The 16,281-nt window shown below is 41.1% G+C and overlaps 1 protein-coding gene across 1 annotated transcript in view; it reads left to right on the top strand.

The window, feature by feature from the left end:
• The window catches only part of fbn2 (fibrillin 2), a 348,986-nt gene that overhangs the window by 103,797 nt on the left and 228,908 nt on the right, over window positions 1–16,281 (top strand). Inside the window, exons 6-7 of the mRNA XM_078214343.1 lie at window positions 1,655–1,852; window positions 11,483–11,608. Coding sequence (XP_078070469.1) covers window positions 1,655–1,852; window positions 11,483–11,608 — 324 coding nt within the window. The remainder of the gene's footprint in view (window positions 1–1,654; window positions 1,853–11,482; window positions 11,609–16,281) is intronic.

Genomic DNA, 16,281 nt, shown 5'->3' with positions numbered 1-16,281 from the left:
GAGGCTATCTCTACAGTGCAAGAGTATGAAGTTTAAAATACTTGACTGGGTTTTCGTTTGAGAGTAATTTGTATGCTTTTTAAGAAGGCTACAAGGGAAGTGTTTAGGTATTTGAAGATGTGCACAGTTTGATAAGTTTGAAATATATTGCATGCAAACGGTCCTATCTCTTTAAAGAGACAAGGCACATGCACAGAAACCCAAAAATCGCTTGCTCTTTAATTTAGCAAAGCGAACTGGAAGAAAAGACAAAGCTGTGAACCTTGATCTCCACCTTTCTTTCCATTTGTTCGTGGGAAGTGGGCATCAGTGGCAAAGCCAGCACTTATTGCCCATCCTTAATTGTCCATGAAAAGGTGATGGTGGGCCACCTTCTTGATCTGCTGCTGTCCATGTGGTGTAGGTACACCCACAGTGTTTTTTGAAAAGGTGTTCCAGAGTTTTGACCCAGCAACAGTGCAGGAACAGCGATATAGTTCCAAGTCAGGATGGTGTGCGGCTTGGGGGGGAGCTTGAATGTGGCGGTGTTCCCTTGCATCTGCTGCCCTTGCCCTTCTAAGTAGTAGAGGTCATGAACACGAGGGGAACGTGCAAATTCCACACAGTCACAGATAGTGACCCAAGCCAGGAATCAAACCCGGGTCCCTGGCGCTTGTAAGGCAGCAGTGCTAACCACTGTGCTGCCAGTATCACTTTTTTTGTGATACTGCCACTTTCAGCTTTTGAGATTACATTAAAGCCATATTTTGATGGGTCCATGTTCAGATATATCTGATTTGGGAAGGGCAACAATCCACAATTGCTATTACTCTAGAAAATGCAGTAAAATTGGATTTGTGCAAAGATCTGTTATCACAAACTGCAATTCATTAGCAATGCATGAATATTGCAGTGTAGTAATTATGTTACCAAATGAACAATCCAGAGAACAGGTGTTCAAGTTGTATCAAGGCAGAATTTGATTTCAGTTTTTAGTAAAGTCCAGAAACAAAAAAACTGGTCTCATTAAAAGTACTATGAAGCTATCCACTAATAAGAAAGGACATTTTCCATTCTTACCCAATCAGGCCTACATGCTTCTCCAAGCCAACATCAATGTGATTGACTCTTAACTGCCTGCCAAGAAAAACCCTCAACTGTATCAAATTGCTTTGATTCCAGAAGAAGACTCATTATCTTCTCAAAGCAACTAAGAATTGGCATTAATGCTTGCTTGTCAGCGATATCCATATCGTAAGAATGAATAAAGAATAAAAAAAGCATTGAACACTCTGAACTATGCTGCAGGTTGGAACCAAAGATACAGCCAAATTCACTGATTGACACAGCATTATAACTTTGCCTCAAGCTCACTCCACAGTACCACAGGGGATATTGGTAACACCAGTGAGCCTGTAACACAGAGATGTATTAAACAGGTTGGGAGGTTGGGGTGGGGGGGCGGGGGAAGTGCTGGTGTGCGCGAATGGATAGGAGTTGGGTTTGGGGTGGGACGGGTGCTGTAAACGTGTCCCCAAGTCCATCCATTCAACAAATCAGGATAATAAGTATTGTTATTGTAAAGTGGAAAGTCAGGACTGTGTTCTAAAAACTTATGTACAGTATGTGTTTTTATGACATAACAGCATTTCCCTTTTGCTTCTCCCAATGGCAGATTACCGTACTGGTCCTTGCTTCACCCAAGTGAATAATGAGATGTGCCAGGGTCAGATCAGTGGCATCGTCTGCACCAAAACGCTTTGCTGCGCTACTGTTGGCCGTGCGTGGGGCCACCCATGTGAAATTTGCCCTGCTCAACCCCACCCCTGTCGCCGTGGTTTCATTCCCAATATCCGCTCTGGTGCTTGCCAAGGTAATTTCAGTGGAACAATTGTCTTTGTAGTTATTTTAAATATTTAAAGATGACATTAGGATTTCTGCACAGTTGAAAATAATAAATCAGTGTATTTGTATTTATTTTGTTTATTGAAATGCAATGGATTAAATATTTTAATAATGAAACACACAAATGTCAGGTTAAATATAATCCATATTAATTGTTCACTTCCTGTGATGGTATTATCATATTTCTATCATGCAGTATTGTTTCAATAAATAGTTCTATTTGTCTTACCTTCCAGTCTTCAAAACTTGCCAGATTTACACCGTAGAGTATAATTCATAGAATCATAGAATCCTATAGTACAGAAGGAGGCCATTTGGCCCATCAAGTCTGCACCAACCACAATCTCACCCAGGCCCTATCCCCATAACCCCATGAATTTACCCTAGCTAGTCCCCCGACACTAAGGGGTAATTTAACATGGCCAATCCACCTAACCCGCATATCTTTGGAGTATCAGAATAAGAAAACAACAATTAATGTAGTGGTTTGAAAGTTGCTACATTTACATAATATAAAATGCTGATAATTTAAACTCAGTACTCGGATGTGACTTCTGAACTCCTCAATGTTGGATTGGGGGTACCTTAAATATGTGCTAGGGAATCCTTCTTGGAGGTTACCAGGTACATATTTGCATGGCAATTGTCAAGAAGCGCTAACTTTCTCTGTCAATTGTGTAGTACTGGGAACCATCCGCAAGAGCGATTTCAATCACAAACTTTGGATGGTTTCACCGGGTTAGTTACCAGAAAAAAATTAGAAGAATTAAACCCTGTTTTAGCTCATGGGTAATTGTTGTAAACACCCAGACCTGACACCCATTGGACTTTCTCCACACCTCTAACTACCTACCCAATTCCCCCACGCCGCTCAAGAGTCCATATCCACCCCCACCCAACCTCACTCACTCACTTGACCCCCAATCCCTCAACCTCTGACTCCTCCACCCATTGACCTCTGACCTCCCCTGCCTCCTAGACTTCTGAACCACCCTACTGCGTCAATCTCCATCTCCCACCCACTGGGCATCAAACCTCCCCAATCTCCGAAAGCCACATCATCTTGACCTCTGACACCCCAACCTCCAATCCCATTATTACTGTAGACCTCCAGTACCCTCACCACTCCTAAATGTGACACTGGCCACCTATTCACACCCCCCCAACCACTGCATTCCCTGACCTGGGAATACTCAAAACACCCCGACCTCACCACCTCGAATCTCGAACCTCCGATCTGCCCCCTTCAACCTCTGACTCCCTCACCTAGCTAGACCTCCAACCCACCACTGCAACCTCCAACACCCCCGATCTCTGACCACCCCATCGCCTCGAACTCTGAAACCTCGACTTTAGATATCCCCATCCTTCCATTTCCCCCACCCACCTCCAACCTCTTATAGCCCCACTTTCGATTCACCCCAACCACAGTCCTCCGATCCCCCATGCTCAACCTCCAAGCACCCCATATTACTGACCTCCTGTCACCCCTTCAAACCCTGACCACTTATGCCCCAAGCATCCAAATCCTATCCACTTTCTTAGACAATTCTCCCTGGCTTGTCAATTTCACTGGACACTTGAAACTTACCTGTTTTACATCAGCTAGCAGTTAAAAGGAGCTGGACAGCATTGGAGCCTGTGAGTCAAAGTTATGGCCCCATTAGGTTTCCCTGTGGCACTTGGTTTTATTTGATTATTATAGCTGTTTTGAAGATAATTATTTCATTAATGAAGAAAATTGTTTGTGTTTTCAAATCACAATACATAGCCAGCCAGATACTGAACTTGAAAATGTGGGTGATCCGGTTTCCAGAAATGATTTGTTCTCTGGCAGGTATAAACCATGATATTCAGGGAGACATTTCCTTCAATCGACAGAATATTATGCATTACTTTGAGTCAGTTTTTGTCAGGACTGTTGTGTCTTCACCTGAAACACTAATCTATATTTTCCAATTTTCAAATGCCAATTGAAGTTTGCGATGTATTTCCTGCAGTTCATGTTTTTATTTCACGTTTTCAGCATACCAAGTTACATACTAAACCACAAAGTGATTGATTGCTTTCTTAATCCAGTGGAAAAGAGAGAGGGCAGTATGTTGCTGAAGCTTTTCATCTTGCTCTCATGGGACAAACACAAAAATGCCCTTTTAGCAATATTCTTGTTCCTTTCTTTTGAATTACTTTGATTGCACTAAAATTTAGTTTTATTTTAAAGAAAAACTCACATTTATGTAGTGCTCTTGACAACCGCAGGACATCCCAATGTACTTCACAGTCATTGAGGTATTTTAAAATGGAGTCACTTTTTTATTGTAGGAAATGTGGCAGCCAATCTTTGCACAGCATGTGCTATAATCCACAAAGCCCAGTGGTGAAGGATAGAAGCCAAACTTCACTCACTTTTATAGGCATTTATTTACAGAGATATGAACGTGAACCTAACCCATCAACCAGTTACAGTCTTTTCCTATTTATAAAAGCACAATTGAATCAACATCACTTGCATTCAATTAAATCCACATACAATTAACAGCCAGTTCCCATGAACAACAATATGACGACAACCAGATAATCTTTTTATTGGTGCTGCAAATTGAGGAATAAATATTGGCCAGGACACTTTGAATAGCTCCCCTGTTCTTCAAAATTGTGTAATGAAATCTTTTATGTTCACCTCAAAAAGTAACATCTAATCAGAAAGGCAACATAGCCTTCCATCATTACTGCACTGAGCATACATCCAGACTTTTATCCCCAAGTTTCTGAAGTGGAACTTAAAGTCACATCTTTGTGACTCGGAGACAAAAGTACCACCAACCGACTCATCGCTGACAATTAACCACATTTGTCAAATTTGGATTGTTCTAGATTTTGATTCTTTTAGAATATCACCCCTTTTATGCTTTGACAAGTAACATGCTCATTTAAAGCCTGCGATAAAAAGAAAAAAAACCTGAACACTGGAAATTTGAAATTAAAACTATTAAAATGCCTGAAGTATAGAACAAGTCTAAACACAAGATTAGAGAAGAACCCTTTGTTAGAACCATTCTGACAAAGGGTCTTCAGCCAAAGCATTAACCTCTTTTTTTTCTCTTCAAATGTTGATGGGTCTGCCGAGTAGTTGCAGAAATTTATATTCCTATCCTTTGAAAGGCTGCTTTGTAATGTTAAGATTTGATTAGAAATACAAGTGAAACAGAAGATGCATGGGAGCAGAACCCCCACACATGTCTCATCTAGGAATAAAGCCTTCTGCAGAAGAGAACACCCACTCCATTAAAAAGAAATTACAGTGTTGAATTGAATCAATTTGAATTTCATTTGGATTTTAAGGTAGTTTAAGTCAAGATTATTTTTTTAAGGAAGCATTAGTATTAACTTTTTCACCAACTATAGCCCATTTGTGCCCAGGCATCATTCCCAGCTAACAAATTGTACAGGTAATGTACTCAGACAACTCTGCTCTATATAACCAGCTGCTTCAGTAATGGATCTCCCTCTAAGTTTTCTGCCTGTGTTTGAGACATAACCATTCTATTCAAACACATGATTCAGCATAAAGATGATGTGAATGCAGTGCCATATTCTGGTACTGCACACATGGCATATTAGAGCTCTGACATTCAGTGCCGTAGTGCCATTCTTCAGAAATCCAGATCATTAAATTTTTGTCGTAATAATTAAAATACCTTTGAGGCTAATCCTTACTAAGAATATGCTAACCTGCCATTCTAAGCAACAAAGTGAAGCTGAATAAGTTATTTCTGAAATGGCTGACATGGCTAGGAATGATTGCAAGCTACAAATTTTAGTGACGTTGGATGTTACAATTTTCCTGAGAAGAACTAACTTCGCAATGAAGATGTGGAGAAGATTTCAAAAATGTCTGTTCAGAAAAACTCATTTGATCAAATGAGTCATCTAACTCAGCTTGCTTACAACTGCAGTCTGATGGAAACCTACGCTCCACTCGCTAATATGTCACGCAATTTTACAGAAAGTGAATCGATTTAAAAGCATGTTAGTTTAATTTTCACAAAAGATGGAGAAATCCAACTAGCATGGCAAAGTTTTTTCTTTCGGAATTTCTTCCCAAATTATATTTTTAAGAAGAATTAAATCAGAATGCAAGTGCTAAAGATTTTATTTTTATTTATTGTATGCATTCTACACTATGGATCTTCTCTGGGAACTAATGATTGTCAACAATGACGTACACATACAGAGCAAAATCCAGACGTCAAGAAGGAATTTAAAGAAGAATTAGGAGAGATGAACAAAGGGAAAATCTAAGAAATAGGTTTTGAGGAATCTTTTGAAGGTGGGAAAGGAAAAGCAAAGCATTTAGAAAAAGAATCCACCTCTTCCCCCCGGCACACCAACACCATGTGAGCAGGCTGGCAGATAGGGCAGTGGCAGGTAAAATCTGGTGGAATGGTGAAGGGTTCTGTGCCCATTGACTACCAACCTCCAAGAGAATTTTGCTGCTGGCAGGGAAGTTGTCAGACAGCCTGATTGCCCTTAAGTGGCCAATTAATGGAAAGGTGCCATGCCACACAGTGTTGGTGTCAGGTATACCTTAACTACAGGATCTATGGGGAGTGAGCCCCTTCAGTATAAAGGAAGGGGCTTGATGCTGACGCCACTAACCCCGTGCCCCACCATTCTACCATTACTAATGTGAACCACTAAATCGTATGATACAATTATCACTCTTATCCAAGTATATTCCCACAGACACTTGGGCCTAAATTTTCCTGCAGAAGGAGACACTCTCTTACTGAAAATGACCGCAGAGACCCAGATCTGGAAGTCCAACTTCCGAACCTAGCTCCCAACAATTTGTGGGGATGGGCTGTGGTGGTAGGAGTAAGGAACTTTTTGGAACTGTCAAATGGAACTGTTAAGCTGTCAAGGACTTCAAATCTCCTGCCCTTTAGGTATTTGAACAAGTTATCTGCAGTTTTAAAAAATAATAAATGCTTACTATTTCACTCTATCTTTTGACATAAGCCTGAGGACTAGCATTATAGGATTAGTGCTGCATGACTAATTTCACAACCTATCATTATCACAGTGAGATCCCTGCCCATTCATAGTTTGATTAACAGCTCCAGGTACTGATGTCTAAAAAGTAGGACTATGAATACAAATGATTTTTAGAAGGGATTGAGTGACCGAAGTAAGTTAAATGTTGTGAATGAAATTTTATCAATGGGGGTGTTCTTTTCTAAATAGGGAATTCATCAATAAACATTTAAGAATTTTATTTAACGTCAGAGTGGATCCTGAATTCTGCATAAGGTGGATATTGGATGAGTTGGCATAGAAGCTGTGAGGTCCAAAAGTGGTGGGCAGGGTCATGGGTTGGAATGAGTTGGAACTAAATTGGTTTAGCAAATACATAGGACCATGGGAGGTATGTGGAGGGGCATAGGTTGACATCGAGGGTATGAAGGGCCATGGGTGTGTGTGGAAGGGCAATGATTGGCATAGAGGATATGCTGGGTTATGGGGGTATGTGGATGGGCATATCCTGGCATAGGGGGTATGATGATCATAGGAATTGGGTGGGGGCCATGAGTTGACATGGGTTGACATGGATGGGGAGTATGGGGAGGCTGAAGTGCGAGTACTGAAGAGTTCGTTTTAATTTCATTATTTTTTTAAACTGGAGAGGGGCAAGGTCCCACAGCACCCACACAGTTCTTTCCCCCAGTCCGTCTTTGCATTTGACAGCTTCCAACTGTTTCCAACATTTTCAGCCTCTGCAAACCATCCCAAATCAGAAGTTCCAGGGCATTTTTCCCAGGTCAGGTTTGTGGAGTTTGGAATTTGAGAGTGAAAATTCAGGCCTTGATCCAATTGGTCCACTTACTCCCCAGAACCAGATCCAGCAATCCCTTATTCCTAGTTGTACCGAGAACATACTGGTCAAGGAAGTTCTCCTGAACACATTTTATAAATTCCCCCCACTTCCATATCCTTTATTCTAAGATTATCCCAATGGATATTTAGGTAATTAAAGATCACCAATATCACTACTTAATTCTTGCATATCTGTGTGTTTTCCCTATGGATTTGCTCCTATACCTGTTTGGTACTATGTGGTGACCTATAAAATACACCAATAGTGTGATCACCATTTTTCACTTCTCAACACTAACCAAATGGATTCTGTCTTTGCCCCATCCAGGACATCCTTTCTTTCCAACACTAAAATGTGTTTCCTAATCAGGACCACTACCCAACCTTTTTTTTCTCCTTTCGTGTCCTTCCTGAGCATCCTGTATCCTTGAATATTGGTGCTGAGTCCTCTCCGATTTTAAGTCACATTCCTGGTATTACCACTACATCATATTTCCTCTCAGCTTTTTGTGCTTTTAGCTTACCAACCATATTTACCACGCCATATGAGTTTACATATTTGCATTGTAAGTTTGTCTTTGATTTTCTCTTAATTCTTCTTAGTCTGCTTCTTTCTAATAAAGTACTACCCTCTTTAATGCTATCCAAAAGTTTGGCTCCTTTATGCACATTACTCCTCTTTTCTATTGTTATACGCTGGTGCCCATCTCCCTGACAATTTAGCTTAAACCCTTCCCAACCACAGCAGTGAACCATCCTGCTAGGACATTTGTTCCAGTCCAGTTGAGATGCAACCATTTCCCTTTGCATAAGTGCCATGAGCCCCACAACAGGCCCAATGCCATAAGAATTTAAAGTCCTTCCTCCTGCACCGTGCCTTAAATCACACATTGATCTTCCCTATCTTCCTATTTATACTTTCGCAAGAGCATGGCACTAGGAATAATTCAGAGATCACTACCTTTAAGGTCCTACTTTTTCACTTCCTCCCTACATCTTGTAAATCTTGCCATAGGACCTCAATATCTGCTCACTTTATGTGATTAGAACAGATGTAAAGAACTAGGAGCAGAAGTAGGCCACCTGGCCCCTCGAGCCTGCTCTGCCATTCAATAAGATCATGGCTGATCTTTTTGTGGACTCATCTCCACTTACTCACCCTCTCACCATAACCCTTAATTCCTTTACTGTTCAAACATTTATATATCTTTGCCTTAAAAACATAAAATGAGGTAGCCTCAACTGCTTCACTGGGCAAGGAATTCCACAGATTCACACCCTTTGGGTGAAGAAGTTCCTCCTCAACTCAGTTCAAAATCTGCTCCCCCTTATTTTGAGGCTTTCCCCCCTAGTTCTAGTTTCACCTGCCAGTGGAAACAACCTCCCTGCTATTCCCTTCATAATTTTATATATTTTTATAAGATCCCCCCCCCCACTCATTCTTCTAAATTCCGATGAGTACAGTCCCAGTCTACTCAGTCTCTCCTCATAAACAATCCTCTCAACTCTGGAATCAACCTAGTGAACCTCCTCTGCACCCCTCCGGTGCCAGTATATCCTTTCTCAAGTAAGGAGACCAAAACTGTGCAGAATAGTCCAGGTGTGGCCTCACCAGCACCTTATACAGCTGCAACATAACCTCCCTGTTTTTAAACTCCAAGGACAAAATTCCATTTGCCTTCCAATTCCAATTACCTGCTGCATCTGGAAACCAACTTTTTGTAATTCATGCACAAGGACACTCGGGTCTCTGCACAGCAGCATGCTTCATTTTTTTACCGTTCAAATAATCATCCATTTTGCTGCTATTTCTACCAATTGAAGGAAAATGAATTCATCACATTAAAATGTTTGTGTGATATATGTATATATGTATGTTGGGATTTGGGGTGTGTACTGCCCCTTGAAGAGTGTGGGTCAGCTGACCCCTGGATGTTTAGCTCCTTCTAGTGTGGGACCCAGTTGTGCAGTCTTGGATCTGACTGTGGAACAGTGCACACTTCTAATAATGGCTCCCAGTGTTCATGTTACCAAGCCTACCTCGTGATCTTTTAGGCACCATAAGTTGACGTGCATACTTATCAGTTTGTAAAATTAAAGGTGCTGTTTATCTATTATTATTGCACACAAGAGTTATACATCTAGGACAACCCAGATGCCAAAATGTCATACTTTGTTACAGATCCAAAGTAATATTTTTTTAAATAGAAAAGTAAGGCAGGCACTCCCTGCTGGATTCTTATAACTTGCAGCTAGAAATTTGCAAGCAGCTACAACTGCCTTCTAATTGACCTCAGATTTTGCAAGTAACTTCAATTGCCCAGACCTGCTTCTTCAATCATTTCTCACATGGATTGCTTTAAAGCCGCACATGGAAAACGTCCCTTGTAACAGGTAATCATCACGACTATGCTGTAGAGCACTTGTGAACAGTGCTGTGGCAGATTTCATTTTCAGCTTAAGGTCATGCTGCTTTAAAGACCTGACATTGTTGTGTGATGGTTTGAACTTTGCTTTCAGTTCCTTTGTGTTTTTTGTAACGTTGCTCAAGTTCCGTGGTGGCACATCTCTCTGCTTCTTACTTTGGACACAACCCCATTCTTTATAGCCAAAATGGATACATTTTTAGGACTCCTTTCTGCTCCCATAAACTGGTTTACAAGCTCTTACGGGTTGCAGCAAGAGGTTCTAATTCAACACTGCCAACGACTAGATATCCAAATAAATCAATCACCAGGTTTACACATAACACCATTGAGTCAAACATGAAGCCTATTCCTTTTCTTGATATCCCTTTGCTGCCTTAATTGTCTTCAGGATTATTTAGTATATTTCATATTTCAGTTTGGTTTCCAAATTTGCACATTTCTGTTTTTATACCTGCATAGAAGAGGCAATGACATAGCCAACCAGTGTCCTGGGTGAAAGAGATGAATATTGATGATAGACCAATACTTGAGTGGGTAGAAAATTCAGAAAGGTGGTGCCTATAAAATAGCTTGAGAGTGGAACAAGGGAGGTTAATGAAGCGGAGTCAGAGCCACTTCAGCATTGCTGATACTGAATTAAAACGCCACTTATCCCAGATTCGCTGTGGTTCAATGTGTTACCTGGAGTCTGTGGTAGAGGTAGAAGAGTGGAATTGAACATCAGTTTGGTGCACCAGTGGAAAAAAGGTCCCTTGGTGTAATTAAGGGGTGACGTGATAATTAAGAAACCAAAATCAGCGCTGATCGTCAGGCATTGGGGGAAACATTGATTTCTAGTTTCCTCTGAATGGCATAGAGCCACTGCACATGTGCCATGAAAATAGTTCTGCATGCAGAGAAGCACTCAACATATCAGAGGAAACCAGCACTGCGAGGGGTAGATAGAAATGATGGAAATGATTATAAATGGTATGGGATTTCCACAAAAGCACATTTTCTCATAAATGAAAGTAAGGTATGTTTGGCATAAATCATTTCATGTATTAATTTAAAAATGCTGTTAATTTTAGGCTTGAACTGGATTGGAAGGCTATCTAAATGAAAACTTAAGAATCCCGCAGTTTTGACCCAACAAGCTTGATAATCTCACAGAATACTTTTTCTTTCTCTCTCTTCAGACCAGCAGCTGCTGTGCTTATTGCAGTAGTATTTACTGAAGACAGATGTTGCTAATGTGTGCAGTCTGCCTGATATGCAGTTTATTTAACTGAAGTGGTGTCGTCTTCTTCCAGATGTTGATGAATGTCAGGCAATCCCAGGCATGTGTCAAGGTGGAAACTGCATCAACACTGTTGGATCCTATGAATGCAAATGTCCCGCTGGTCACAAACAGAGTGAAACATCTCAGAAATGTGAAGGTAAGCTGATGATCTCAGGGATTTTATGAAGCCTGTTTAGTACAGCAGTTCAGCAGGTAACATCAGTTTAACACAATTTATACACGGCAGACTGCTGCGCTTTCCTCCAGTGAGTAAAGTTAACAAGCTCAGAACTGGAAAAACAACATTCTTTTCCTTTTGTACTTTATTCCATTTTTTGTTGAATAATAAATGGTCATGGTTGAATTGTAGATGCATACATGTAACCCTGAGTTGTTTCTGATCTAGTACAGTTGGCACAATCATTAGTGTCCACACAATGCCAAAAGCAATGAAGGACTTCAGTGAGGGGTCCATACATGTATCTGTCGGCTATCCTGTTCTTTTATTGTTTGTGTCATACACACAGAAGTTGCTTAGCTGCATTCTTTAAGAGAATTGGGTTTAGGTAAGTTTTCTGCATATTTAAGGATGTAATTTTGAATATAAAACAAGGTTCTGCCATTAGTGCAATATCACAATATACTTTTGACTGGAGGAAAGTAATTGGCTACATCTGATGTGAGAATGTGCAGATTACATAATTAGAAATTACACATATGCGTTAAAGAATGGAAAGATAGGGAAAGTATTCTTATTGAGGGGTTCAGGTGATATAAACTCAGTGTAAAACTCAAGCATTTTCCATGTAGTCACTTGACTATTGCTGAAAAAAGAGACTTGCTGTCAAAACTTTTCATCTTGCACTCATCAGGACCAAATGCCAAAATTCAAACAGAACAACAATTTATACTGCATGAAAGAAGGATATTGATTAGTTGGCATGTTGACTCTACTCAAGGCTTTGCCACGGCAAATGGAGTGTGCTAAGAATTACACGAACAATCAATTTTAGATTATCACAATGTGGCTCACTTATACTTGCTGGAACCAATGTATATTAATTTGCAAGAAGGGGCTTGTCCCCTGTGAGCAGAAAGAATATATTCAGGCATTTTGCATTTTTTAAATTAAAGGCAGGGTTCCTTGGTGCATTCACCATTGCAATGCCTCAACCAATCTGATTAATTTAGTTGGTAACTTAGTTAATTTGTCGAAACAGCTTGCAAAATTGGTTCAAATTATGTTCAGCAGTTTTTATTTTGTTGAATTTGCTTAGCCCTGGTCATTTTTAGCAAGCATTTCTCATCCTGTCTGGTTCAGGAGCATCTGTTTTAAATCTTTGCAGAATGATATAGATCCATATAGATTCTGTGCATGTTGGGAAAAGGAAATAAGCTGTCATGAGAGAATACATAGTTAGTATAACATTTGCAACTTATTTTCTTCTTATTGAAATAGTTAAGTTCATAACTACAGTCAAATTTATGTTGTGACATTGTACTGCTTATTTATTCATGCATTGCTTTTTAAAGTTGATTGGCAATTAAGGTTTGGTCGCAGTCTAGTAATGTTCTGCTGCGTTCCGAACTCTGTGAGGACACATAATAACATCAGTAAGACCTAATAAAATGAAAAGACTTCTCTGAGCCCAAGGCAGGCTGCGGAGTTATCTAGGTTTTTGATAGTTGTAATTAGAGAATGAAGCTGATATGTTAGACAATGTTGTACCCATAAAAGTTTGAAGTAAAAATAGAGTAAACCCGTCGCAGCCTCCACAAAAGAGAACAATTTCACGTTGAATGTTTAGTACTGTCCCACTTATTGCATATGCTTACTATGCTTCCTCACATCTGTTTTAGAACTACTGGGGGGATCTTATGGAGCCCACAAGATTGGAAAAAGTGACATATGGGATAAATTAATTTGGCAGAATGCAAAATTTCAATTTCTCGATAGTCGTTTGAGATGCACAGATAAAATCAGCAGAATATTTGTGGTATGTGGAGCATTTCACTGGCCTGTTGCGGATTTGGACTTGTAACACATTTCCATGCCATGAATACGCATTAGTGTAACTTCCTTAAAATGACATATTACTTTCAAGATGGAGTCAGTGGCACCTGGTTGCAAGGTGATGTGCACCAGTCGATTTGGCGCACTTGTGTGTAAGGTCACTGGCTTTCCTTGTTAATTCTATGGCATAAGGGAGGGAAGCAGAAGAGTGGCAGCTTGCGTGGAGTCTCGGGTCGGCAAAGGTGTGTTAGCGGTGGGGGGAGTTGTGGACTAGGGTTGGTTCGTGGAGGGATGAACTTGGATGGCCATGGCATCCTGGATGTGGTGGAGGGGGGAGGCGGGGGGGTGGATGGAGACAGTCAGAAAAGGTAAGAAAATAAGGATCCAAAGGCTGCTGTCAGTACTGTGAAATATATGTCTGTCTCAGGGTGTTGGCTGACAGAGTCCTCCTAGAGCTTTGAGTCCACCGACATCATTTCAAATATCCCCACTGTGAGTGATCGCAGACAATGTCCTTTACAACGTATAGAAGCAGGGCCAGCTGAGCCTGCATGTTTATCCACATCTCAAAGAAAGGTGAATTACGGTGAGTACAACACTGGACATTAAAATGAGCATTTAATAAAGAGTGAACCAAAAAATGCAACATTGTTTCTTCCAGAATAAGGAAAATGTCCCTAACTTCTCTGTAACCATCAATACATTAAGAAGTCTAACAACACCAGGTTAAAGTCCAACAGGTTGTTGGACTTTAACCTGGTGTTGTTAGGCTTCTTACTGTGTTTACCCCAGTCCAACGCCGGCATCTCCACATCATGACCATCAATACATGCCAGCCATGAGGAGTGCCAGTACATTTAGCTCTCTGACTAAGCTAATCAGGATGTGAAGATGCCGGCGTTGGACTGGGGTAAACACAGTAAGAAGTTTAACAACACCAGGTTAAAGTCCAACAGGTTTATTTGGTAGCAAAAGCCACACAAGCTTTCGGAGCCTTAAGCCCCTTCTTCAGGTGAGTCACCTGAAGAAGGGGCTTAAGGCTCCGAAAGCTTGTGTGGTTTTTGCTGCCAAATAAACCTGTTGGACTTTAACCTGGTGTTGTTAAACTTCTTACTAAGCTAATCAGAACAAACGATGACGATGCACATATGAGTAAAGTGAAATCAAAGTAAAGTGAAATATTTACAAGTGAAATTTAATTTTGAAAAACATTTTGTGCTCACAGGCCTTATGCTAATGGCAACAGGGTTGGGCAGAAAAGTTGTGACCTTGATGCAGAGCCCCCCTGTTTGACCAGGAGGCTCTTTTATAGCCGACCCATATCTGCCCTATTGTCAGTTGACAGCAGGTTTCACCAATGAAAAGCTCTCTGCTACTGAATCATATGTGTTTTGCAAAAATGCTGCCAGCACTTAGAATTTTAATTGCAATCACATGGGAAAGGGGGAGAAGACAGAGAATGTAAGTGGTTCACAATCCCGGCTAAGACATCAGGACTAGCAAGCTGTTGACAAAATCCTGGCCGTTGCGTAGAAATTTTAGCTGCTGTTCTCATATGAACATGTAACTTCCAACAAATTCCTCACTTTGATATCTTGACTGAGGTGCTAATCCATTAAAACTTGACGCAATAAATACAGTGGTAATTGTTTTACCTTTATTTCTCACTAATAAAATTTATATCTTCTAACCTGGTTTTACTGGCTTAATATCAGGAATCTTTATTTGGTGATAATTTTTGACGTTACTCTTGGGGATTGGAATGTAAATTAAATTCTTAAGGCCAAACATGAATGATCTGAGGCATTTCTTCAAAGAAGTATGATAATCTGTTAATAAATCATGAACAACATAATCATTAACAGAGGACACCACATTCTTTAACCAGCAGAGAAGTATTAATTCATGTTATTCCTTCATATTGCAAAAGATCACATGGCATTATTTCAAAGAAGACCAGGGCAGATTGTGTCTTTGTGTCCTGGTACATATTTATTTCTCAATCAACACCATTATCATGTTGCTGGTGGTATTGAATTGAAAGAAAATGCATAGAACGCTGCAAAGATTAGTGGTAGGCCAGAAGATTCGAAACATTTTAGTAACCAGCAAAGGATGACTTAGAAAAGGGAGAAATTACAGTGTGAGAGAAAACTGGCAAGCAATGTTTAAAAAAAGACAGGAAAAGCTTCTACAAGTATATAAAGTGGAAAAGAGTAACCAAAGTGAGCATTGGTCCTTTAGAGGATGAGACTGGGGAATTAATAATGAAGAGACTTTGACCATCTTCACAGTAGAAGATACAAGAAACATTCCGTTATGAAGGGGGAGGCAATTGGGGGTCCCCCAGGGGTCGGGCGGTGGGGGTGCCCCCTGGGCATAGGCACACTGGCAGTGCCAGCTTGTGCCCCCTGGCACTGCCCAAGGGGCAAAGTGCCCATACCCAGGGGGCACCTTGGCACTGCCCACCAGGCATCAGGCAGTGACAAGGGGGGTAGGACCTATTATAGGGGGGCCTAGGGGCGATCGGTGGGGGTCCCGCTACCACTCTGCAGACAGGATCGGTCTGGGATGGAGGGAGGGCAGTGATTGGGGCGGGCTGGGAGCTGGCGGGGTGGTCTCCCGGGAAGGGCCTGCGTCCCAGGAGTTGTATGACCCTGGGGGGGGTCAGTGAGAGGGGGGGATCTTCCAGGGTGAGGATGGTGGGGGGATCTCCACTGCTGTTTGGTTGGGCTGTGCATCGGGGCAGGGACAGGGGATGGTCAGGGCTGGCCCAGGAATTGCTGTGGGGCTGCGATCGGGCCATGGGGGGGGAG

This window comes from Mustelus asterias, chromosome 6, assembly GCF_964213995.1.
Source record: "Mustelus asterias chromosome 6, sMusAst1.hap1.1, whole genome shotgun sequence".
In the NCBI taxonomy this organism is placed as follows: domain Eukaryota; kingdom Metazoa; phylum Chordata; class Chondrichthyes; order Carcharhiniformes; family Triakidae; genus Mustelus; species Mustelus asterias.
Note: the sequence above shows the minus strand (reverse complement) of the source record. Positions and strands in the feature narration are given on the sequence as shown.